Below are 24,575 nucleotides of genomic sequence, written 5' to 3' on the forward strand. Positions count from 1 at the left end.
GGCTGATTTCCTTCAGAATGGAGAGGTTTGATCTTCTTGCAGTCCATGGGACTCTCAAGAGTCTCCTCCAGCACCAGAATTCAAAAGCATCCATTCTTCGGCGATCAGCCTTCTTTATGGTCCAGCTCTCACTTCCATGCATCACTACTGGGAAAACCAGAACTTTAACTATACGGACCTTTGTCGGCAAGGTGGTGTCTCTGCTTTTTAAGATGCTGTCTAGCCCTGAGTGCTCACTGGAAGGACAGATCCTGAAGCTGAGGCTCCAAGACTTTGGCCACCTCATGAGAAGAGAGGACTCCCTGGAAAAGACCCTGATGTTGGGAAAGATGGAGGGCGCAAGGAGAAGGGGACGATGGAGGACGAGATGGTTGGACAGTGTTCTTGAAGCTACCAGCATGAGTTTGACCAAACTGCGGGAGGCAGTGGAAGACAGGAGGGCCTGGCGTGCTCTGGTCCAGGGGCCACGAAGAGTTGGACACGACTAAACAACAACAACAAAACGATGACACCTAACTCCTTCTTGACACGAGACATCTGTCTATGGATCCTTCGCCGCCGCCATGAGTTAAAAGGGACACCACGCGGTCATCTAGCCCAGCCCCGTGCAATGCAGGAGGGTTCAAGTATTCTGAGCGGCTCCCAGATTTTCTTAACAGGAATCTAACGTCTGAGGTTTTTAGTTGCCCTCACGATGAACCACCACAGCATTTTTCGAACCCGGTGCCCGCCAGATGTTTGGGGCTCCACCTTCTATGAGCCAGCGCGCCGCCGGTTCTTTTTTTGACCGGCAGAAGAGAGACACGCGTTGCTGCAAGATAACCGCTTCCGCATTCAGTGATGTGGACTGTGGTTTGCGAAAGACTCCGCTGCAACAAATCTGCAGGCTTCGCGGCGTCACAGGACTCTGAGACCGTGCATGTAGAGAAATGCTGATTTTTATAAATGTGTGTGACTGCAGCAAGATGGAGATCCAAATGTTTGTATTTTTAATTTTAAAGGGCAAGAAACAAGGTCCGTGGGTGATCCTGAAAGTGTAGATGGTTTGAATGCATCTCCAGAGATCAAAATCTATAGTATGCCCTATATCCAGTGGGTTTTTTTCTGGGGGGACGCAGTAGTACGCATACCCCTAAACATTTTGTGAATCTTTGTACTTTTGTCCATTGACATTTCCCCTTTTTGAACTATAAAATGGTGATTTTCTTGAGTCAAAATGAGAGTACCCCTAAACATTTTTTAGGGGAAAAGTCACTAGCTATATCGATTGCCCAATGTGTCATACAGCCTTTGAGAAGCTCGTCTTTTGTTTCCCAATCTAATAACAAATTGTACGTTTTAGATAAAAGTTTTTTTCTTTAAAATTTGTTTTAGAGTTCTTTACGATTTGACTGTGTGGTTTTTTTATGTTTTTATACCGTCGTTCCCTCTGTGAGATGTGAATATTATAATTTTCTGCTGCCTGGCTACGCAACATAAGCTGAGTGCTTTTAATGGAAGTTTTATGTCTGATGCAAATGTAGAGAAACGGCAACCTAAATACTGTCGTTTCTCATCCATTCCTCCCCGACCAGATCATGATGAAGATTGACAGGGAAGGACGGCGGTTGGAGCGCCCTGACGACTGCCCCCGAGAAATCCACGCCCTGGCGATGAAATGTTGGGCCCACAACCCAGAGGACAGACCCCGCTTCCGGGAGATTGTCAGCCTTTTGCAAGAGGTGAGAGAAGGGAAACCGTCAGCGGCTGGGCTGACCTGGGTGCGAATTTCTCCCATAAAAAGTGAGGCTTTAATAATAATTATAATAATTTTTTATTTATACCCCGCCCTTCCCAGTTCAGAAAACCAGGCTCAGTGCGGCTAACAACAAATTTAAAACCCTTAATTGATGCAACAACAAAAGCAGCATAAAATACAGTATAAAACGTGAATAACAATAAATTCAGAATTCAAAAATCAACTTAGGGGGGAAATCCATCTGATAAATATTAGATGATCAAAAGGGCTAGCTGGCTGAATTAGTCCTATTTGGGCCAGTGAGGAGGCCAGGGATGAATTAGCTGTGGGATCCCAGAGCAGGTAATCTTCATAAAAAGGGGAGGGGGAGGGGAGGAAGGGGAATAAAAGATCAGGCTGAATTCAAATTAAAGGCCAGGTGGAATAGCTCTGTCTTACAGGCCCTGCGGAAGTAAATGAAATCCTGCAGGGCCCTGGTCTAATGCCACAGCATTCCACCAGGTCGGAGCCATCACTGAAAAGGCCCTGGCCCTGGGGGAGGATAGTCTGACTTCCTTAAAGGTAAAGGTAAAGGTACCCCTGCCCGTACGGGCCAGTCTTGCCAGACTCTGGGGTTGTGCGCCCATCTCACTTAAGAGGCCAGGGGCCAGCGCTGTCCGGAGACATTTCCGGGTCACGTGGCCAGCGTGACATCACTGCTCTGGTCAGAGCCAGAGCCGCACACGGAAACGCCGTTTACCTTCCCGCTGGTAAGCGGTCCCTATTTATCTACTTGCACCCGGAGGTGCTTTCGAACTGCTAGGTTGGCAGGCGCTGGGACCGAGCAGCGGGAGCGCACCCCGCCGCAGGGATTCGAACCGCCGACCTTTCGATCGGCAAGCCCTAGGCGCTGAGGCTTTAACCCCCAGCGCCACCTGCGTCCCAGGCGCCACCTGCGTCCCTGACTTCCTTAGGGCCCTCTAAACTATGATTATTCATGGACCTTAAGGTCCTCTGTGGGGCAGACCAGGAGAGCCAGTCCCGTAGATACGAGGGCCCTAAGCCACAAAGGGCTTTAAAGGTCAAAACCAGCACCTTGGACCTGACCCTGTACTCCACCGGGAGCCAGTGGAGCTGGAAAAGGACTGGGTGAATATGCTCCCATGGCAGGGACCCCATGAGGAGCCTCGCTGCAGCATTCTGCACCTGCTGGAGTTTCTGGGACAGTTTCAAGGGTAGCCCCACATAGAGCGAATTACAGTAGTCAAGCCTGGAGGTGACTGTCGCATGGGTCCCAAAATGGGCAGCAGCCCCCCCCCCCGGGGCCGTGGGATTACCTGGCTGGGGGAGGGCCCTAAGAGGCAAGGGGGTGGCACGTGGCAGAGCATTTGAATCTCAGGGTTGTGGGTTCGAGCCTCGTGCTTGGCAAAAGATCCCTGCATTTCAGGGGGTTGGGCCAGATGACCCTCAGGGTCCCCTGGGCATCGTCTCCACCGTCCTGTCTCTCCCTCCAACGCAGCTCCGTCCCAAGGAAGTGAAGGCGTCCCAGGATCTGAACGAACCCGGCTGGCTTCGGCTGGAGGCAAACGATGGCATCACGGTGATCGAAGGCAGGTGAGTCCAGGACGCCTGGGTCCCCTTTGGAAGCGGGGCGTTGGGGCCCGAGGAAACCCTTTTCTAAAGACTCCTTGCTGCGACCACGGCAGTTCCCTCCTTGTGTCGTGACCTGGCTTTGGTGTTGTTGATTTTTCAAGTATCTAGTCCTCAGTCTGTACCTCCCTCTGGCAGTTATCTGCCTTCGTTGACCCTTTCGTTCTCTGTATAAGCTTTATTGCTAATGGCTTCTCCCACCCTCCCTCCCTCCCTCCTTCCCTCCCTCCCTCCCTCCTTTCCTCCCTTCTCCCCAACTCTTTCTTTCTTTCTTTCCTTCTTTCTTTCTTTCTTTCTCTCTCTCTCTCTCTCTCTCCACCCATCAAGAGAGGCTATTATGTTTGACGTTTAATGTTTGATGTTTAATCGTGTTTTTAATATTCTGTTTGGAGCCACCCAGAGTGGCTGGAGAAGCCCAGCCAGATGGGAGGGGTATAAATAATAATGTTGTTGTTGTTGTTGTTGTTGTTGTTGTTGTTGTTATTACCCCGCTCTTCTGGCTGGGTTTCCCCAACCACTCTGGGCAGCTTCTAACAGGATATTAAAATACAATAATCTATTAAACATCAAAAGCTTCCCTGAACAGGGCTGCCTTCAGATGTCTTCTAAATGTCTGGTAGTTGTTTATTCCCTTGACATCTGGTGGGAGGGAGTTCCACAGGGCGGGCGCCACTACCGAGAAGGCCCTCTGCCTGGTTCCCTGTAACTTGCTTCTCGCAGGGAGGGAACCGCCAGAAGACCCTCGGAGCTGGACCTCAGTGTCTGGCTGAATGATGGGGGTGGAGACGCTCCTTCAGGTCTACTGGACTGAGGGCATTTAGGTATTTAAAGGTCAACACCAACACTTTGAATTGTGCTCGGAAATGTCCTAGGAGCCAATGTGGGTCTTTCCAGACCGGTGTTATGTGGTCTCCCAGTCACCAGTCTGGCTGCCGCATTCTGGATTAGTTGTAGTTTCTGGGTCACCTTCAAAGGTAGCCCCACGTAGAGCGCATGGCAGTAGTCCAAGCGGAGATAACCAGAGCATGCACCACTCTGGCGAGACAGTCTGTGGGCAGGGAGGGTCTCATCCTGCGCACCAGATGGAGCTGGCAGAAAGCTGCCCTGGACACAGAATTGACGTGCGCTATGATCTCCCTTCACAGTCAGAGTCAGCGATGCTCATGAAAGCCAGTTGCTGGAAACCGCAGGAGAGGAGAGTGGCTCAAGTTCGAATCCTGCTTGTGGGTTTCCCATTGGGCCACTGTGAGAAAAGGAGACTAGGTTCGATAGGACATTGGCCTGATCCTGCGGACTCATGTTCTGCGGTGGTTGGTGAAGCGTTGGGTGGGGCAGGGATTGATCTCTCTGACCCACACCCTCTCTCTCTTCCAGCCCCGATTCCTCGACGTGGCGAGGCCAGAACAGGCGGACCCTCAGGGTAGGGATCTTCCCGTCGTCCATAGCAAAGCCGGAGGACGAAGCGCCCCCTGCTGGCACGCCGCAGATCAGCCTCCCAATCCGCAGCTCCTTCGTGCACCTGGGACACGGGGACATCGACCCCGAGCGCGGATGGGGCGCTCCGGACCGGATAGAGGAGTACGTCGTCATCAGGAATGGGGTGGGAATGGAGAACGGTCTTCTCTAGTGTAAGGTTACCAGACGTCCCCGTTCCCCGGGGACAGTCCCCAGATTTACAAAACAGTCCCCTGACAAATGGGGACGCAGGTGGCGCTGTGGGTTAAACCACAGAGCCTAGGACTTGCCGATCAGAAGGTCGGCGGTTCGAATCCCCGCAATGACGGGGTGAGCTCCCGTTGCTCGGTCCCTGCTCCTGCCAACCTAGCAGTTCGAAAGCATGTCAAAGTGCAAGTAGATAAATAGGTACCGCTCCGTCGGGAAGGTAAACGGCGTTTCCGTGCGCTGCTCTGGTTTGTCAGAAGCGGCTTAGTCATGCTGGCCACATGACCCGGAAGCTGTACGCCGGCTCCCTCGGCCAGTAAAGCGAGATGAGCGCCGCAACCCCAGAGTCGGTCACGACTGGACCTAATGATCAGGGGTCCCTTTACCTTTACCCCTGACAAAATCCACTGAAGTTGAAAAGTGTCCCCGGATTCATTGAAAAAAATCTGGTAACCTTACTCTAGCGCTCATGTGTGCTTGCAGGTAAAAAGATCAAGGACTGCTGGACGGTTAAGTCCAGTCAAATGCTACTATGGGGTTGCGGCGCTCATCTCGCTTTCAGGCTGAAGGAGCCGGTGTTTGTCCGCAGACAGCTTTCTGGGTCATGTGGCTGGCAGGACTAAACCGCTTCTGTCGCAACAGAACACTGTGGCAGAAACCAGAGCGCATGGAAATACTATTTACCTTCCTATTTACCTACCGTATGTTTTGTGCCATAAGACGCACCAGACCATAAGACGCACCTAGTTTTTGGAGGAGGAAAACAAGAAAAAAAATATTCTGAATCCCAGAAGCCAGAACAGCAAGAGGGATCGCTGCGCAGCGAAAGCAGCGATCCCTCTTGCTGTTCTGGCTTCTGGGATAGCTGCACAGCCTGCATTCGCTCCGTAAGACGCACACACATTTTCCCTTACTTTTTAGGAGGGAAAAAGTGAGTCTTATAGAGCGAAAAATACGGTAGTTTTTAGAGGGAGAATGTAAGGACAAAAATATTCTTTAAAGGGAGTGCTGAGCAGAGCCTCCCGCCTGCATTCACTCCATAAGACGCACACACAATTCCCCTTACTTTTTAGGAGGGGAAAAGTGCGTCTTATAGAGCGAAAAATACAGTACTTGCACTGGTGTGCTTTCAAACTGCTAGGTGGGCAGGAGCTGAGACCGAGCAACGGGGGTTCGCCCCGTCACGGGGATTCGAACCGCCAACCTTCTGATTGGCAAGCCCAAGAGGCTCGGTGGTTTAGACCACAGCGCCACCCGCACACAGAGGGAGTCATGCACAGGGACCCTGCAGCATTACATGTGCTGCCCCCTGGTGGTCGGGGGTGAGACTGGCCCCAACCGCCTTCAACTGCATTGCGACGCAGTTTGCAAGGAATAAAAGAAGCAATTAATTGGCAATTGAAACCAATAAGCTCCTGGCAACAATGTTTTTAGAAAGGGAAATGTTCTGAGCTGCTTCGGCAGGAAGATGAGGTTCTAAAAGTTGCAGGTGCAAAAGGATCGGCGGCTCAGGATTTCATGTTCGCCGGAAGGCCGGTCCGGGGAGTAGCTATTAGTAAAGCTGTGCAATTATTATCATCATCATTATTTTAAATATATGTAATTAGAGGGTTGTTTGTTTTCTACCCTAGGAAGAAACCGAAAGCGCGGGCGGTTAATGCCAACCCCCAGAATCGAACTGGAGGCAAGCAGCTGTTGCAGTTGAGTCGTGAGTGTCTGCTTCATCCACCTTTAATCTATTATTATCATTATTATTATTATTATTATTATTATTATTATTATTATTATTTAGTGCTCCAACAACTTAAGTCGCTCTGAGAGAAGTTGTTGGAGCACCATTTGAATGGCAACGCCCATTATCTTGAGGGGGGGCCCTCAAATATTTTATTGGGGGGAGCAACGACACCTCGGCTTCTATTCCAGCGACCCCCCTTGCAAGATTTGCCACTCAATGGCTTTGTGAGGGAGTCCTGGCCCTGGACTCAGTGACGGATTTAGGTATAAGCGAAACAAGCTATAGCTTAGGGCCCCACTCTCTTGGGGCCCCCCAAAAAAAATTAAAGGAAAAAAACCTAGATGTACATTTCCAAAATATAAGATAAAAAACAAATAAAATAAAACCTACTGACAGCAACAGTGTTTGGTGTTGTGTAGGCTCCTAGGATGTCAGTCAAGGGCCCCGCTTGCTAGCCTGCTCCCTAAAATATCCCTGGTTTGCTCCTTTCTGTATATAGGGTGCCTACATTCTGCATGGACTGGTTGCAGGGCAACATGGGCAAATGGCTTGAGATACCTATGAGGTCCATAAATGACCATATAGCATATATTCAACACAAAAAACAGCGACAGTTTGTTGTTGAGAAATGACAGCTGGACATATCAAGGGCCCCATTACCTTCAGTGGCCTAGGGTCTCATCAAACCTAAATCCGGTCCAGGTTTACTTCCCGATTGGAGTGAGACTGAGTTGAGAAATAAGACTAAGAGCACATATCGATACAGGAATGTATTAGATAAAATGTAAAGAAATGTACAATAATAAGAGTACATTCATTTGTAAAAAAAGAAATATACAACGGGATAGACAGGAAGTCTAGTGTGTTATTATGTACAGTGGTACCTCGGGTTAAGTATTTAATTTGTTCTGGAGGTCCGTTCTTAACCTGAAACTGTTCTTAACCTGAAGCACCACTTTAGCTAATGGGGCCTCCCGCTGCCGCAGCGCTGCTGGAGCACGATTTCTGTTCTCATCCTGAAGCAAAGTTCTTAACCCGAGGTAATATTTCTGGGTGAGCGGAGTCTGTAACCTGAAGCGTATGTAACCAGAGGTACCACTGTATATGATTTTTTTTGCGGGGGGGATTTGTTTTTGTTTTTTCTCTTTGTTCTTTCTTTTTGTTTTGGTTTCATTTTCTTTCTAGGTATATAAAATTTGTATATAATTTTGGTATACATGTTTGGAAATTATATTACAGTAAGTCCTGTAACGTTTACCGATGTAATATAAGAATGTTAACAAATAAATAAAATGCAAATAAATAAATAAAATCCCAATTCTCTCCAAAAAAAATATGCAATGCCATGTTTCTCTCATCCCTGCTTCTTTCTGGTCTTCCTTCCAGGTCTCTCCAAGAGCCTGGAGTCCCTTTCGGACTTCAGCGTCCTGCGGACCAAAACCCGGCTGCCCGCCTTCAAACCGGACCCTCCTGGCGTCCCTCCCCAACAGCGCCGTTTCAGCGATCTGCCAGGACCTCCGGCGCAGCAGCTGGAGCCGCGGTGTCGGAAACCTTTGTCCCGCTTGCCCAATCCGGCCCTGCCCTCCTGGGCCCTGCCCAAGCCCGACGGCCCTCCTCCTGGGGCCAGGGAGAAGGAGCAACGGCCGCCCAGACCCCCACCTCCGAAAGGGGTGCTGCCCCCAGCCCCTTCTGGAGGGCAGAGACCAACCCTGGCAGAGATCGAGAAGAAGATCAAAGAGGTGAGGGCACGGATTTGACCAAACGATGCCAAAGGCAGCAGCAGGGAGTCCTAAAAATGTAATAATAGTAATAATAATAGTAATAATTTATTATTTGTACCCCGCCCATCTGGCTGGATTTCCCCAGCCACTCTGGGCGGCTTCCACAAAGACCAAAAAGACACTAAGATGTCACACGTTAAAAACTTCCCTGAACTTAAGATGTCTTCTGAATGTCAGGTAGTTGTTTATCTCTTTGACATCTGGTAGGAAGGCGTTCCACAGAGCGGGCGCCACCACCAAGAAGGCCCTCTGCCTGGTTCCCTGTAGCTTTGCTTCTCGCAATGAGGGAACCGCCAGAAGGCCCTCGGAGCTGGATCTCAGTATCCGGGCTGAACGATGGAGGTGGAGACGCTCCTTCAGGTCTACTGGGCCTTTGAGGCCGTTTAGGCTTGAAAGGTCAGCACCAACACTTTGAATTGTGCTCAGAAACATACTGGGAGCCAATGCAGTTCTCTCAGGACTGGTGTTATGTGGTCTCGGCGGCCACTCCCAGTCACCTGTCTGGCTGCCGCATTCTGGATTAATTGCAGTTTCCGGGTCACCTTTAAAGGTAGCCCCACGTAGAGCGCATTGCAGTAGTCCAAGCGGGAGATAACCAGAGCATGCACCACTCTGGCGAGACAGTCTGCGGGCAGGGAGGGTCTCATTCTGCGTACCAGATGGAGCTGGCAGACAGCTGCCCTGGATACAGAATTGACCTGCGCCTCCATGGACAGCGGTGAGTCCAGAATGACTCCCAGGCTGCGCACCTGGTCCTTCAGGGGCACAGTTACCCTATTCAGGACCAGGGAGTCCCCCACACCAGCCCGCCCCCTGTCCCCCCAAAACAGTACTTCGGTCTTGTCAGGATTCAACCTCAATCTGTTAGCCGCCATCCATCCTCCAACCGCCTCCAGACACTCACACAGGACCTTCACCGTCTTCACTGGTTCTGATTTGAAAGAGAGGTAGAGCTGTGGAGTTTATAAGGGTCCCCGAGGGTCATCCAGTCTAACCCCCCCTGCCATGCAGGGATCTTTAGCCCAGTGCGGCGCTCAAACCCAGGACCCTGAGATTAAGAGGATTGTGCTCGACCGAATGAGCTGTCCCCGGAAGGGGGAGAGAATCCCATCGCTATTCGAATGGCAAAGCAAACTCTGCGAGTTTGTAGAAATGGCAAAATGGGCGGCAATTATTAGAGGCCGCTCAAATCAGAGAAAAATTAGAGAGTGGGATGGAGTGAAAAAATACAATTCCGGAATTGAAATATTGATAGAGAATGTGTAAAACGTGCAGGGCTAAGCAAGGAAATAATAATAGAATCAATTGAATCATTATTAAATTGTAACAATACAACAAGATGGGAGAAGTAAAATATTGGGATCATACATGGGTGAAGGGGAGTGGGGGGTATATGGGAACCTATAATATCATTTATAATATAATTTGTTAATTACGTTGTATTTACATACAACAAAGGGAAGCCTAGAGCAATTAGATATATTTTAATTTAGGTAATCTATGTAATAGGCTTATTTTAGAAATGAATATGGATTTTGAATTTGATGTTTGTAAATTTTTTTGGATTTGAAATTAATTTTTTTTAGAAAAATGAAAGAAAAAAGAATGAGCTATCCCAGAAATTGCTTTTGGTTGAGGCTGAGTGTCTCATTTACTTTTGGAAGATGGGAGGGACAATAAATAAAAAAATATGGTTGATCCGATTTACGTCCTATGCCCTTTTAAAATGTGCTTTTTGTGGGGGGAGGGGGTTATTGGGGGGTTGTTTTTTATTTTTATTCTGTATTTTGTGGTTTTATATCTTGATTTTATTCCGAGACCCCTGGGTATACAGCGTTATATAAATTCAATTAAAAATAATACTAACAACTAATAATGATGATGATGATAATAATGGAAAAGTAGGGGGCCGCCATGGTTCATAGGAAAGAGTAATAGAATTCTGTGCATGGTATCGTGGAATCGCAGCGCTGGGCCACCCAAAGGTCATTCAGCCCAACCCCCTTGCAGGAACCAATAATGGGTGCGGCTAGGATTGGACCACCGGATAGCTCAGTTGCTTAGAGCGTGCTGCTGATAACGCCAAGGTTGCAGGTTCAATCACCATACGGGACAGCTCCATATTCTTCCGTTGCAAGGGGGTTGGACTGGATGATCCTCAGGGTTCCCCTCCAGCTCTACAAGTCTATGATTCAAATCTTTTCCCTTCCCTGACGCCTTGCTCGCACCCGGTTGCAGGTTTGGAGGTTGCCCTGGGAATATTTTGCCTTTGACCCTGGCTGTTTGCCTCCCCAGGTAGAAGACAAGGTCCACGGCGCCACGACGGAGGAATGCCATGAGGCCTTGAGGGCGAGCGGTTGGGATGTTCAGAAAGCCAGCCAGTTGCTAAAGGTGAGAGGCCCGGTTCTCCAGCGGTGCCCTGGCCGCCGTTCCGTGCAGAGGCGGGGCTCTCGCTCGGCCTTCCCCAAATATTCCTCATCAGACCCCAGCAGCTGATGTAACACTAAAACTGGGTGTTGCGTTCCCAGAGCAAGGAAAGATTGGACTCTGATTAATAAAATACCCATGAGACTTGACCAGCAAGACTCTGAGAGGAGTGTGTATAATAATAATCCTCTCCACCCCTCGGCCCAGGTCGTTTTATTCACAAAAGAACTTTTTACACAGTGTTCGTAAGAACCAAACAGATTTCCTCTGAGCATTTCAAAAAAACCCCACATGGGACAAAGTTAGATCAGAAGAAATCCTGTTAACTACAAAGACTACTATTTCCTACTTGAGCATAGATGGGGGGAGATTGTGTAGATTTGAAAACGCTGGCCGCGTCAAGATAAATCCAGCAGTGTAAATAAGTTTTGGTGGAAGTACTAATGGAAGACGGAATGGTTTAGTTTTTTGTAAAATAAGCAGGGATTTGTGATATGCAAAATGAACCATGGAAAGAGAAGAAGAGAAGAGATTTTGGGGTCACAGCTCTCCTCCTTCGCTGGATGTTTTAAAACAGGAGATCCTTTAAGCTGCAATTTCCAAGTCGCAGTGGGTTGCGCTGTTGTTGTTGTTTAGTCGTTTAGTCGTGTCCGCCTCTTTGTGACCCCCTGGACCAGAGCATGCCAGGCCCTCCTGTCTTCCGCTGCCTCCCGCAGTTTGGTCAAACTCATGTTTGTAGCTTCGAGAACACTGTCCCACCATCTCATCCTCTGTTGTTCCCTTCTCCTTGCGCCCTCCATCTTTCCCAACATCAGGGTCTTTTCCAGGGAGTCTTCTCTTCTCATGTGGTGGCCAAAGTACTGGAGCCTCAGCTTGCTTGGAATCACAGAGCTGGAAGTTACCCCTGAAGGTCATTTTTGAAACAAGAAGAGAAATCCTAATTAGAAGAATTATAGAGTTGGAAGGGAGGCAGTGGTCATCTAGCCCAACACGCCGCAATGCAGGAATCTCAGCTAAAGCATCTGTGATAAATGGCCACCCAACCTTTGTTTAAAAGCCTGCAAGGAAGGAGAGTTCACAACTTTCCAAGCAGTGCCGAATTTACATATAAGTTAAACAAGCTATAGCTCAGGTGGGGCCCCCAAAAAAAATTTAAAGGAAAAAAAAAACCTGGGTGTACATTTCCAAAATATAGGATAAAAAAACCCAAATCAAATAAAACCTACCTACAGCAACAGTGTTTGTGTGTTGTGTAGGCTCCTATGATGTAAGTCATGGGTAGGCAAACTAAGGCCCGGGGGCCGGATCCGGCCCAATCGCCTTCTCAATCCGGCCCACAGATAGTCCAGGAATCAGTGTGTTTTTACATGAGTAGAATGTGTTCTTTTATTTAAAATGCATCTCTGGGTTATTTGTGGGGCCTGCCTGGTGTTTTTACAGGAGTAGAATGTGTCCCTTTATTTAAAATGCATCTTGGGGTTATGTGTGGGGCATAGGAATTCGTTCATTTCCTCCCCCTAAAATATAGTCCGGCCCCCCACAAGGTCTGAGGGACAGTGGACCGGCTCCCTGCTGAAAAAGTTTGCTGACCACTGATGTAAGTCATGGGTCCCGCCTGCTCGCCTGCCCCCTAAAATATCACAGGTTTTCTCCTTTCTATATATAGGGTGCCTACATTCTGCATGGACTAGTTGCATGGCAACATGCGCAAATGGATTGAGATAACTATGAGGTCCATAAATGACCATAGAGCATATATTTGACCCAAAAAACACCAACAATTTGTTGTTGACAAAGGACAGCTGGACATAGAAAGGGCCCCATTACCTTCAGTAGCTTAGGGCCTCATCAAACCTAAATCCGGCCCTGCTCCCAAGGAAGACCTTTCCACTGCTGAACAGCTCTTGTTGTTGAGTTGTTTAGTTGTGTCCGACTCTTCGTGACCCCCTGGGCCAGAGCACGCCAGGCCCTCCTGTCTTCCACTGCCTCCCGCAGTTTGGTCAAACTCATGCTGGTCGCTTCGAGAACACTGTCCCACCATCTTGTCCTCCGTCGTCCCCTTCTCCTTGCGCCCTCCATCTTTCCCAGCATCAGGGTCTTTTCCAGGGAGTCTTCTCTTCTCATGAGGTGGCCAAAGTCTTAGAGCCTCAGCTTCAGGATCTGTCCTTCCAGTGAGCACTCAGGGCTGATTTCCTTCAGAATGGAGAGGTTTGGTCTTCTTGCAGTCCATGGGACTCTCAGGAGTCTCCTCCAGCACCACCATTCAAAAGCATCGATTCTTGGGCGATCAGCCTTCTTTATAGTCCAGCTCTCACTTCCATACATCACTATGAACAGCTCTTACTATCAGAAAATTCTTCCTGCTCTTGAGTCGCAATCTCCTTTCCTGTTCCTTCTATTATTCATTCCTTCTACCATTCATTTATTTATTTTGTGAAACTTATATGCTGCTTGATCGTAGAGAAAAGGATAGAAGCACCAAAGTGATCACTAAGGGAAATCAAGAGCCGCATTGTAAGACTGTTGGAAGGTTAAAAGTAACAATAGGCTAAAAAAAAATAAAACTTTTTAAGCATCTAAGCTTTCTTGAACCAAAAATGTTTTTAGCAGGTGCCGAAAAGAGCACAGCAAATTCCATGCCTGGTGTCAACAGGCGGAGAGTTCCACAGTTGTGCACTATAAGAACGATTTCTTGCAAATGTGGAATGGGTATTTCATAGAATTGTAGGACACCAAAGGTCATCCAGTCCAACCCCCTGCCATGCAGGAAAATCCTGCCCACAGCCATCCCTGGGTGGATTCGAACCACCAACCTTCTGCTTAACAGACCGATTCATCAACCCCTTGCACTGAGTCTCAGTTCTGCACATCAGAAGCGGCCCAATGGGCATGTATGGCGATCTCTTATAGCTGCCCCCAGAAACCCTTTCCGGTCTCGGGTCCCTCTGACGCGGTCTCCTTCTGTTCCGCAGGTGAACCAGCTCTTCCACCTGAGCTCTCATTCCCGGGAAGAGTGCCGGTGGATCCTGGAGAAACATCGATGGAACCTGGCCATGGCCTCTCGCTATGTGCTCAGCCGGGGGCTGCGGACCTGACCTGCGTTTTGCGCAAGACAACGGGAGGGTGTGAAATTCTTCAGAGACAGAACAAAAAGGCACCTCCGTTTGACGTCTTCCAAGCGGCAAAGCGAGGCCAATGCATCACCCTTAGGTGCCGAATCTTTGCTGACCCGCCGTGGGGCTTTGGGGGGATTCTGCGAGACCTCCGGCAATCCTGCCCCTGGCTCTCATGCAGCTTCCACAAACCTGGTGCCCTCAGCAGAACTCATAAGTGCAAGGTGCCTTCATGCGAGTCCTAGAAGGGCCTGCTGGATCCGACCCATGGCCCACCAGTTTCAGCATCTTGTTCTCCCAGTGGCCAACCAGCTGCCCCACTGGGAAGTCTGCCAGCAAGATCACACCTACGCCCTTTCTCAGATGTCGCAGTAATAATACAGTCGTACCTCAGAAGTCGAGCGGAATCCGTTCCAGAAGTCTGTTTGACTTCCAAAACGTTTGGAAACCAAGGCGCGGCTTCCGATTGGCTGCAGGAAGCTCCTGCAGCCAATCGGAAGCTGCGTTGGACGTTCAGGTTCCAAAGAACGTTTGCAAACCGGAACACTCGCTTCTGGGTTTGCGGCGTTTGGGAGCCAAAACGTCTGAGTCACAAGGCGTTCGGGATCCGAGGTACGACTGTACAGATAAAAACAATAAATACGGAAAGAGAAAGGAGAAAAATGTCGACAACAACAATAATTTGTTACATCTACTATTTTCTGTGCAAATGCTTTGGGGTGCTCCAATGTTTCCTTTCCAGTTGGCTTAGATTTCGTTGAACTTCCGTCATACGTCACATAACCTGCCCTCTGTGCTCTTGAAACCAGGCCCGTCTTACCCATAGAGGCTAGTGGCGCCGGGGCGCCAAGTTCTGGAGGGCGCCAGGCAAGAGTCCAGGGAACACCGAACGAGCGTGCTGAGCGAGTGAGGGTGCACGCGCCACTCCCGCCGGCTCGGTTTCCCCCCTTTTAGTCTGCAGGCACAGAATTCTGCGAGGCACCAGATGGCTAAAAGGGAAAAAACTGAGCCGACGCCCATCAGGAGTGGCGCATGCGCCCTCGCTCACTTGGCGCAGGCCCATTTGCTCAGTGTGCTGCCTGCCGTGGTGCCGCGTCCAGCGTCGCGTCTAGTCTCTGCCTCTTCCCCGCCAGAGGAGCCACCCTCCAGCCGCTGCCCGCCTCCTCCAGCCCTTAAAAAAAAGGTCAGCTCTGGGGCGCCAGAGGGATCTTTGCACCATGGTGCTGGATATGTTTAAGACGGCCCTGCTCAAAACTGAAGCACCTTCCTGTTCCTAAATCCTTAACTTTGGAGCATAAAGAACAACTCCCCCTTCTCCAGAATGACCCACCCTTTTAATCGGCCCCAATCAGCCCAAAGGGTGAGACGATTTATTCTCAGTAGCTAAAATTGCTCCCCTTGCCTCCAGATCACAACACCTCCGCTAGGGCTCCCCCACTGGCCTCATCCGAATGACACTGGACCTGGTGCAAGGCAGCTAACCATGTTGGAGAATGGCTGCTCTAACTCATCCATTTTGTCTACTTTGTGGCGGGGTAGATGACCCTTGGGTCCCTTCCAGCTCTGTTTAAGTCTATAATTCCGCCCACAGCATTGAGGCGTTTGTGACTTTTCTGTCTCCCTCTCTCTCCCTCCTCGTTTGTCCATTAAGAAAAGGCAGGTGAAAGGATCCCCACCTGATGTTCCTTTAGTGTTAAAGGGCCCCGTTTTTTTAAGGTTCTGCTCTCGCTGAGAAGGCTAAACTCGCCTCTTGACCTGGAGTTCTGCGTCACTGCAAACCCTGCAAAACTAAAAATCCTATAGAAAGCAAACAGCGCTAGAGGTGGAACGGAAAGGAGATTGTTAGCCGCTTGCTTTGAGACTCATTTGTTGTTGTTGTTTAGTCATTTAGTCGTGTCCGCCTCTTTGTGACCCCCTGGACCAGAGCATGCCAGGCACTCCTGTCTTCCACTGCCCCCCGCAGTTTGGTCAAACTCATGCTGGTAGCTTCGAGAACACTGTCCCACCATCTTGTCCTCCATCGTCCCCTTCTCCTTGTGCCTCCATCTTTCCCAACATCAGGATCTTTTCCAGGGAGTCTTCTCTTCTCATGAGGAGGCCAAAGTCTTGGAGCCTCAGCTTCAGGATCTGTCCTTCCAGTGAGCACTCAGGGCTGATTTCCTTCCGAATGGAGAGGTTTGATCTTCTTGCAGTCCATGGGACTCTCAAGAGTCTCCTCCAGCACCAGAATTCAAAAGCATCCATTCTTTGGCCATCAGCCTTCTTTATGGTCCAGCTCTCACTTCCATACATCACTACTGGGAAAACCAGAGCTTTAACTATACGGACCTTTGTTGGCAAGGTGATGTCTCTGCTTCTCAAGATGCTGTCTAGGCCTGTCATTGCCCTTCTCCCAAGAAGCAGGCATCTTTTTTTGAGACTCCTTAGGGTAGTGATAAAGCGGGATATCAAATCCAAACTCCTCCCTCCTTCCCTCTGCATTTGAATTTGCAACTCTGCGCACATTTCCTCGAACACAACAGATATTACCTCTAAGCCAAACTTCCCCTTCTCCCTACGGACCACTTGAAAATTGCTGAGGGCCTCCGCGAAGCCCCCAGTCGTCCTTTCTGCCTCTTGTAGGAATCACAATGCACTGTTCTGGATGATGTACGGTTTTTAATTGTATTTTTATTGCTTTGTTTATGTCTTGCACTGCGCTTTGCGGCGCTGCAATTTAAGTTCCGCAGCGACACAGTCTTTCTAGCTGCTTCCCCTCGCTGTCTTTTGGGCTGATAATTCTCTCCTTTCACGTGGCCTCTCCCTCTCAGTAAACCCATCTGAACTGTGCTGCTAACATTCTGGTTTTGTAGGGAGAGGAGACCCAACAGAGGACCCGTCCTTCCAGTCCAAAATAATAGAGGAGTCCGACAGACAGCAGTTATCAGATTACATATCCCCCTCTGCACACTTTTCCGTCTCTCTGGATGGTGTATAATGTGCGTGTCGCATTTGTAAATATGGCGTAAATGAGTGAATAAATGAGGAGATACTGTGTAAATATTGCCGCCCAGGTAGTTCGTGTGAGACGGTGCAACAGGGTTTATTTTTTTTTGGGGGGGGGGGTTGCTGAGGCTGCTTCGGCTGGTGATGTCACCGGGGGAAGTCCGTGGTGATGTCATGATGGTAGCACTTGGAGATGGAGGTTAATTGGGAGACTGGAATGAAGGGGGTCTGAACACCTCGGACAGTTCATGGGTAGGCAACCTAAGGCCCTGGGGCTGGATCCGGCCCAATCGCTTTCTAAATCCGGCCCGCGGACGGTCCGGGAATCAGTGTGTTTTTACATGAGTAGAATGTGTGCTTTTATTTCAAATGCATCTCTGGGTTATTTGTGGGGCCTGCCTGGTGTTTTTACAGGAGTAGAATGTGTGCTTTTAAAATGCATCTCTGGATTATTTGTGGGGCATAGAAATACATTCATCCCCCCCCCAATATAGTCCGGCCCCCACATGGTCTGAGGGATGGTGGACCGGCCCACGGCTGAAAAAGGTGGTTGACCTCTGGTCTATTATTTCTCTTTGAACACCTGCATTTATTTGATGCATGAGAGGCAAAGGCCTGGAAACGATGCCTTATGAGGAACGGCTAAGGGAGCTGGGCATGTTTAGCCTGGAGAAGAGGAGGTTAAGGGGTGATATGATAGCCATGTTCAAATATATAAAAGGATGTCACATAGAGGAGGGAGAAAGGTTGTTTTCTGCTGCTCCAGAGAAGCGGACACGGAGCAATGGATCCAAACTACAAGAAAGAAGATTCCACCTAAACATTAGGAAGAACTTCCTGACAGTAAGAGCTGTTTGACAGTGGAATTTGCTGCCCAGGAGTGTGGTGGAGTCTCCTTCTTTGGAGGTCTTTAAGCAGAGGCTTGACAACCATATGTCAGGAGTGCTCTGATGGTGTTTCCTGCTTGGCAGGGGGTTGGACTCGATGGCCCTTGGGGTCTCTTCCAACTCTAGGATTCTATGATTCTATTCTATGATTCTATGAGAAATCCAACTTAGAAACACTGATATGGAGTTGGTTTTTTGGAGGGCTGTTTTACAATTTTTTTTTTAGGGGGGCAGCACCACACATGCATGCACCAAGTCAGTGTGGACATGTTTAAAACCTGACTTATGTGTGCTGCATCTAGAGCTCTTAGTAGGCCACAAGATGGATGCCAGTCCACAGTGTGTCGCAGCAGCAAAAAAAAGGCTACTGCAATTCTAGACTGCATCAACAGCAGTCTTGTGTCCAGACCAAGGGAAGTTATGGTACTGCTCTGTTCTGCCTTGGCCAGACCACACCTGTATACCTTGGTTCTCAAACTTAATCCGTTCCAAAACCAAAACGTTCCAAAACCAAGGCGCGCTTTCCCATAGAAATCAACGCAAAATGGATTAATCCGTTCCAGACTTTTAAAAACAACCCATGAAACAGCAATTTAACATGAAGTTTACTCCCTAATGTGACGGGACGCAGGTGGCTCTGTGGGTTAAACCACAGAGCCTAGGACTTGCCGATCAGAAGATTGGTGGTTCGAATCCCTGTGACGGGGCAAGCTCCCGTTGCTGGGTCCCTGCTTCTGCCGACCTAGCAGTTCGAAAGCATGTCAAAGTGCAAGTAGATAAATAGGTACCGCTCTGGGGGGAAGGTAAATGGCATTTCCATGCGCTGCTCTGGTTCGCCAGAAGCGGCTTAGCCATGCTGGCCACATGACCCAGAAGCTGTACGCCGGCTCCCTCAGCCAATAAAGCAAGATGAGCACCACAACCCCAGAGTCATCTAATGGTCAGGGGTCCCTTTACCTTTACCTTACTCCCTAACGAGACCATCGATCCATCAAATGAAAGCAATAAACAATGTACAGCAGCCACACAATCAATCAGTAGCTGAACTGGGTTCCACACAGCCACAAAAACGCAAAATAAATAGGAAAAACAGGCAGACCTCAGCGTAACACTCAAAATGGAGCACAATCGGCTTCCGGAAAAAGTTCGCAAACCGGAACATTTACTTCCGGGTTTGCAGCGTTTGGGTTCCAAGTTGTTTGAGTCCCAAGGCGTTTGAGAACCAAGGGACCACTGTACTGTGTCCAGTTCTGGGTACCAGAGTTTAAGGAGGATGTTCACAAGCTCGAATGTGTGCAGAGGGCGACCAAGATGACCAAGGGTCTGGGAACCAAGCCTGATGAGGAACGGTCGAAGGAGTTGGGGATGTTTAGACTGGAGAAGAGAACGAGAAGAGAGATGGATAGCCATCTTCAAATATCCGAAGGGCCATCAGCTGGAAGGTGGAGCAAGCAACTTTTCTCCGGCTCTAGAGTAGGACCTTGAACCAATGGATTCCAGTTACGAGAAAGGAGATTGCGACTCTAAGATTCTATGATGCTATGTTCTTAATACTTAAATTGATGCATCAATTTTTCCATCAACACTTCCAATGCTTCTTCTAATAGACTTCCAAAGCAATAACAAAACATCACAGAAGCTGCAGAGTTGAGCTTTTGGGAGGTGACACTCCCAGAAGCACACTGCAATCTCTTTGCGTTTCTTCCCCAACCACCACCACGACGTTCTCCTCCTCATCCACCTGGTCAGTGCTGATTTCCCAAGTCCCAGCCTGATGCTCTAACCACTACACCCCACTGCCTTCCTAGGGTCCTTCTGCTCTGGGGCAGCTCTGTAAATTAAGTAGGTAAATTGATACAGGGAAACCAAAATGTCCCTTAGAGAAGGCTCTGAATATTTTCCCCCAAGCTTGAATTTGTTTTATTCTGCACTGTTTCATTCGATGAAAACCGCTCTGATATTCTTTCTTTAAAATATAACGAAGTGTGGAGTTGAAATGAACAGTAATGATAACAAATTCCACTGGGGGAGAAAAAAAAGATTTGTAGACCTTTCATTGTGGTGACCTGCAAGCCAGGTTTAAGGCAATTAGCTTTTATAGTCGCGTTTCGAACAGAGCTCTGGGGGAGATGAAATCGCAGGGGGTTGGACTGGATGATAATAAGTTAATAATAATAATAATAATAATAATATTTATACCCCACCCATTTGGCTGAGTTTCCAGAGCCACTCTGGGTGGCTCCCAATCAAGTGTTAAAAACAATACAGCATTAAATATTAAAAACTTCTTAAGAGGGCTGCCTTCAGATGTCTTTTAAAGATAAGATAGCTGCTTATTTCCTTCACATCTGAAGGGAGGGCGTTCCACAGGGCGGGCACCACCACCGAGAAGGCCCTCTGCCTGGTTCCCTGTGACCTCACTTATCGTAGGGAGGGAACCGCCAGAAGGCCCTCGGAGCTGGACCTCAGTGTCCGGGCTGGACGATGGGGGTGGAGACGCTCCTTCAGGTCTACTGGGCCTTTGAGGCTGTTTAGGGCTTTCAAGGTCAGCACCAACACTTTGAATTGTGCTCGGAAACGTACTGGGAGCCAGTGTAGGTCTTTCAAGACCAATGTTATATGGTCTCGGTGGCCGCTCCCAGTCCCCAGTCTAGCTGCTGCATTCTGGATTAGCTGTAGTTTCCGGGTGACCTTCAACCCCACATAGAGCCCATAGCAGGAGTCCAAGCGAGAGATAACCAGAGCATGCGCCACTCTGGTGAGATAGTCTGCGGGCAGGGAGGGTTTCATTCTGCGTACCGGATGGAGCTGGTAAACAGCTGCCCTGGACACAGAATTGACCTGCACCTCCATGGACAGCGGTGAGTCCAGAATGACTCCCAGGCTGCACACCTGGTCCTTCGGGGGCACAGCTGCCCCATTCAGGACCAGGGAGTCCCCCACACCTGCCCGCCCCCTGTCCCCCAGAAACAGTACTTCATCCTCAATCCATTAGCTGCCATCCAGCCTCCAACCGCCTCCAGACACTCACACAGGACCTTCACCGCCTTCACTGGTTCTGATCTGAAAGAGAGGTAGAGCTGGGTATCATCCACATACTGGATGACCCTTGGATCGAGGCGTTGGGAGAAAAGTTATGAGGCGACGCAACAGACTGCAGAACAACTACATACATTTATTCTTTGGTTTGCTGCGGAGGAACAGAAGGTATGGTCAAGGAAACAAGGCACTCGCCTCTCTTGCATCCCCCCCCCGAAGGAACCGCTCCTTCTACAATCCTGTTCGCCTGTCCGGCTCAACACCGGCTCTGAAGATGCCAGGCATGGCCAGGTCGATGAAATGCGAGCCAAATTGTCCAGCCGTTTCCTTCGGCCAGCCGCTCGCCTCGACCTCTCTGAAGTTTTAACAGCTTGACGGTGGCTGGATTTCGTCACGTGCAACCCGCCAACATCGTGCAAATCGCCTCTCGCTCCTTCACAGCCTCCGTCCTCGTGAGCCGCCGCTGTCAACTCGAGACTCGAAAGGCTTCGACTTTTACCCTCTTTGTTTTCTTTTGGGGCAGTGGAGGGGTGAGGAGGGTCTAAAATACCCCCCATCCGTTTCCTCTCTCTATTCCCCTTCCGGTGACCCAAACCCACCGCAAGACACCAGAGGTGTAAACATTTAAATATATATATATATATAAAACACAAAGAACGTTAAGTGATATTATGCAAGCGTTGGGTTTCCTCGGCGTACGGGGAGGTGCTGCTGCAAACCCGACGTTAGAGGGGAACAACAACAAACCCCCCCATCCCTTTTTTTTTTTTAAAAAAAAAGGATAGACAGGGGCGTTCCCAAGTTTAGTGGTTAAGGCAATGTGGCGTGGATGACCAGTGTGCAGATCTGTGAAGTGGTTTGATATCTCGGTCGGAGACCAGAGGCTTTGGCAGAAGCCCAGAAGAGATTAAATGGGGATGAGGGCCTAGTTCTGACAGTGAACCCCCCCCCCAGAAGAAAAAAATGTACAAGGGAGGTTTGGGAAGGAGATGAATGATCCAACATCCACGCTCTCTTGCGCTTTCTCTCATGGCACAACAACAAAGCCTGCTTTCTTAAAGTCATTTTCTCCAACATTATACCTTCCATCTCTCTCTCTCTCTCTCTCTCTCTCTCTCTCTCTCTCTCTCTCACACACACACACACACACACACACACACACACACTCAGGCTCTGTGCCACTCATTCAGTTAAGAGCACACTGCGCCACTGCACAATGGGTATTTTGAGGCGCCCACAACAATATTTCAAATTTTCCTAATGTGCCCTTGGGTCTAAAGAACGCTGGGGACTCCTGCCCTAAACCAACGAAGGCTAGTTTCAAAACCAAACACCGAGCGAAAACAACCAGAAATGGAGCAAAACTCGGGACTGCGGCCCTCGCTCACCTTGCGCATCATGTGTCTCAGAAATGGGACGCAAAACTCGCGCAGCAGCAACTGAGGAACTCACTCCCACAGGGACGGCCACCAACCCAGACAACTCTAAAAGAGGATTTGACACCCTCATGGAAGAGGCAAAGGCTATCTGGTCACAACAGCTATGCCTCCGCGGTCGGAGGCAGCCATGCGCCTGAATACCCGTTGCTGGAATCCACAGGTGGGGAAAGGGCTTGTGTTCGAATCCTGATGGTGGTTCTCCATAATGGGCATCCGGTTGGCCGCTGTGAGAACGGGGTGCTGAGCCAGATGGATCCTGACCCAGCAGGCTCTTAACTTTTTATTGCATGTTTATGACCTGGCTACAGCTCATCATTGTGATGCCTGGAATCTCCCAAGCCCAATATCACCTCTTTTTTCACTATTGAAAAAAGCCGGCTAATGTTTTTTCGTGCATCCAAGCGTCGTTGCTGGTTTCTGTGTTTCCAGAAAGGAACATCTCATTTCTCTTCTTGCCCCTGCGCTCTCCTCCCTATTGTCTCAGCTGGGAGTTTGAAACCTGACCCCGCAGCCTCTGTAAGCAACCTTAATTAAATCCAGCTCTCTGCCATTGCAGAAATGAGACGCCAGCCTGATGGAAGAGACCTGAGAGGCTCCAAGTCTCGCTCCCCACATTTTAAGGCTCGGTGCGCCGAAAATGGCAGAAAAACGTGTGCGCACCAACAGCCGTAGCAATAGCCACCTCTTCACGTTCCAAAGATGGGCTACTCCCTCGAAGGCCCATTCACTTTTGACACCTATAGGCCCTCAAAGCACAGGGATAAAAACCACAGCCTGCCGAAAGGCTTTGGTCCCAATCCAGACCCTGCCAAAGAAAACGTCGATTCAGCCCCACACACGGCCTTCGCAAGACACCCAAACCTTTCGCCAGAGATCATAAGCACCCAAACGCCTCCTGCTGGGTCAGGCCAAAGGTCCTTCTAGCCAGAATCCTGGTCTCACCACGACCAACCAGATGCCCACCACGAGAAGCCCCAAAGCAGGATCAGGCCACAAAGGCCGCTCTCCCCTCGTGCGGCTTCAGAAACAGGCATGTAGAAGCATTGCTGTGTGAATTTGCCTAATACTTTTTGAAGCCATCTAGGTTAGTGGCCATACCGCTTCCTGTGGCAATGAGTTCCACAAGTTAACGATGCGCCGCGTGAAGGAGGACTTGGGGTTGGTCTGGATGACCCTCAGGTGCCCCTTTAAACCGTACAAGTCTATGAACTCTGTAACAACCATCGGTGTGGGGTTGGGGGCCTCAGGCAGAAAGCAATACCCTGGGCTGCCCCAATCTTCCTCAAGCTGTTACAGAAACAAGTCACTACAGAGCAGGAACCTAGGACGTTTTAAATTTTCCCCTCGTTTTCCCTTCCGTGTGGATTCGAACAATGCGAGGGGCCGCGTGCCTAACTCAGGGACGCTATTCCGTCGCTCTTCCTTACACAAACACACAAACACACACACACACAACCCGCTCCCCCGCTGTCATGTCAGAACTGGGAAAAGGGTCCATCGAGAAAAGAGGAAATCCCGGTTTTGAGATGGTTCTAGCTTGTGATCACCGAACTCCTCTGTCCGACTTCCCCCGTCTTTTCAAAAAACATGAAATCCTGCAGAGAGAGGAGAGGAAAAACCAACGGTAAAGTAACATAACTTATTTATTCATCTACAAATTCATTTTAATATTTTAATGTTTCAATATTTTAATGTTGTATTTTAATTTTGTTTTTAAGTTGTAATCATTCAACTTGTTTTTATTATTGCTTGTAAGCCGCCCTGAGCCCGCCCTTGGCTGGGGAGGGCGGGGTATAAATAAAAATTATTATTATTATTATTCTTGCAATGGTGCCATTTATTGTTGGTGGGTTTTATGTTCTGCAGACAGACACACACCCAACCCAGGTATCCGGATAGATCAGCTCCCTGCCAGATGTTTTGGACCACCGTATTTTTCACCCCGTAAGACACACCTGACCATAAGACGCACCTAGTTTTAAGAGGGGGAATGCAAGGAAAAAAATATTCTTTAAAGGGAGCGCTGAGCAGAGCCTGTATGCATCCCAGGCTCTGCTCAGTGCTCCCTCTCACAAGCCGCGTGGAGCGTGTGTGCGGCTCTTGGGGGCTTTTCCCCAAGGAGGGAGAAGGGCAGCCCGTC

The 24,575-nt window shown here is 49.3% G+C and overlaps 2 protein-coding genes across 2 annotated transcripts in view; one reads left to right on the forward strand and one right to left on the reverse strand.

Annotated features, from left to right (window-relative positions):
- The window catches only part of TNK1 (tyrosine kinase non receptor 1), a 40,527-nt gene extending 23,398 nt beyond the window's left edge, over nt 1–17,129 (forward strand). The window contains exons 8-15 of the mRNA XM_079951843.1: nt 1,575–1,721; nt 3,237–3,331; nt 4,742–4,945; nt 6,661–6,737; nt 8,151–8,503; nt 10,841–10,936; nt 13,945–15,926; nt 16,489–17,129. Of these exons, the coding sequence (XP_079807969.1) occupies nt 1,575–1,721; nt 3,237–3,331; nt 4,742–4,945; nt 6,661–6,737; nt 8,151–8,503; nt 10,841–10,936; nt 13,945–14,067 (1,095 nt within the window). The 3' untranslated portion in view covers nt 14,068–15,926; nt 16,489–17,129. The remainder of the gene's footprint in view (nt 1–1,574; nt 1,722–3,236; nt 3,332–4,741; nt 4,946–6,660; nt 6,738–8,150; nt 8,504–10,840; nt 10,937–13,944; nt 15,927–16,488) is intronic.
- Nucleotides 17,130–21,112: 3,983 nt separating this feature from the next.
- Nucleotides 21,113–24,575, reverse strand: part of PLSCR3 (phospholipid scramblase 3) — a 30,024-nt gene continuing 26,561 nt past the window's right edge. The window contains exon 8 of the mRNA XM_079952112.1: nt 21,113–24,030. Within this exon, the coding sequence (XP_079808238.1) occupies nt 23,968–24,030 (63 nt within the window). The 3' untranslated portion in view covers nt 21,113–23,967. The remainder of the gene's footprint in view (nt 24,031–24,575) is intronic.

This window comes from Podarcis cretensis, assembly GCF_951804945.1.
Source record: "Podarcis cretensis genome assembly, chromosome: 13".
In the NCBI taxonomy this organism is placed as follows: Eukaryota; Metazoa; Chordata; class Lepidosauria; order Squamata; family Lacertidae; genus Podarcis; species Podarcis cretensis.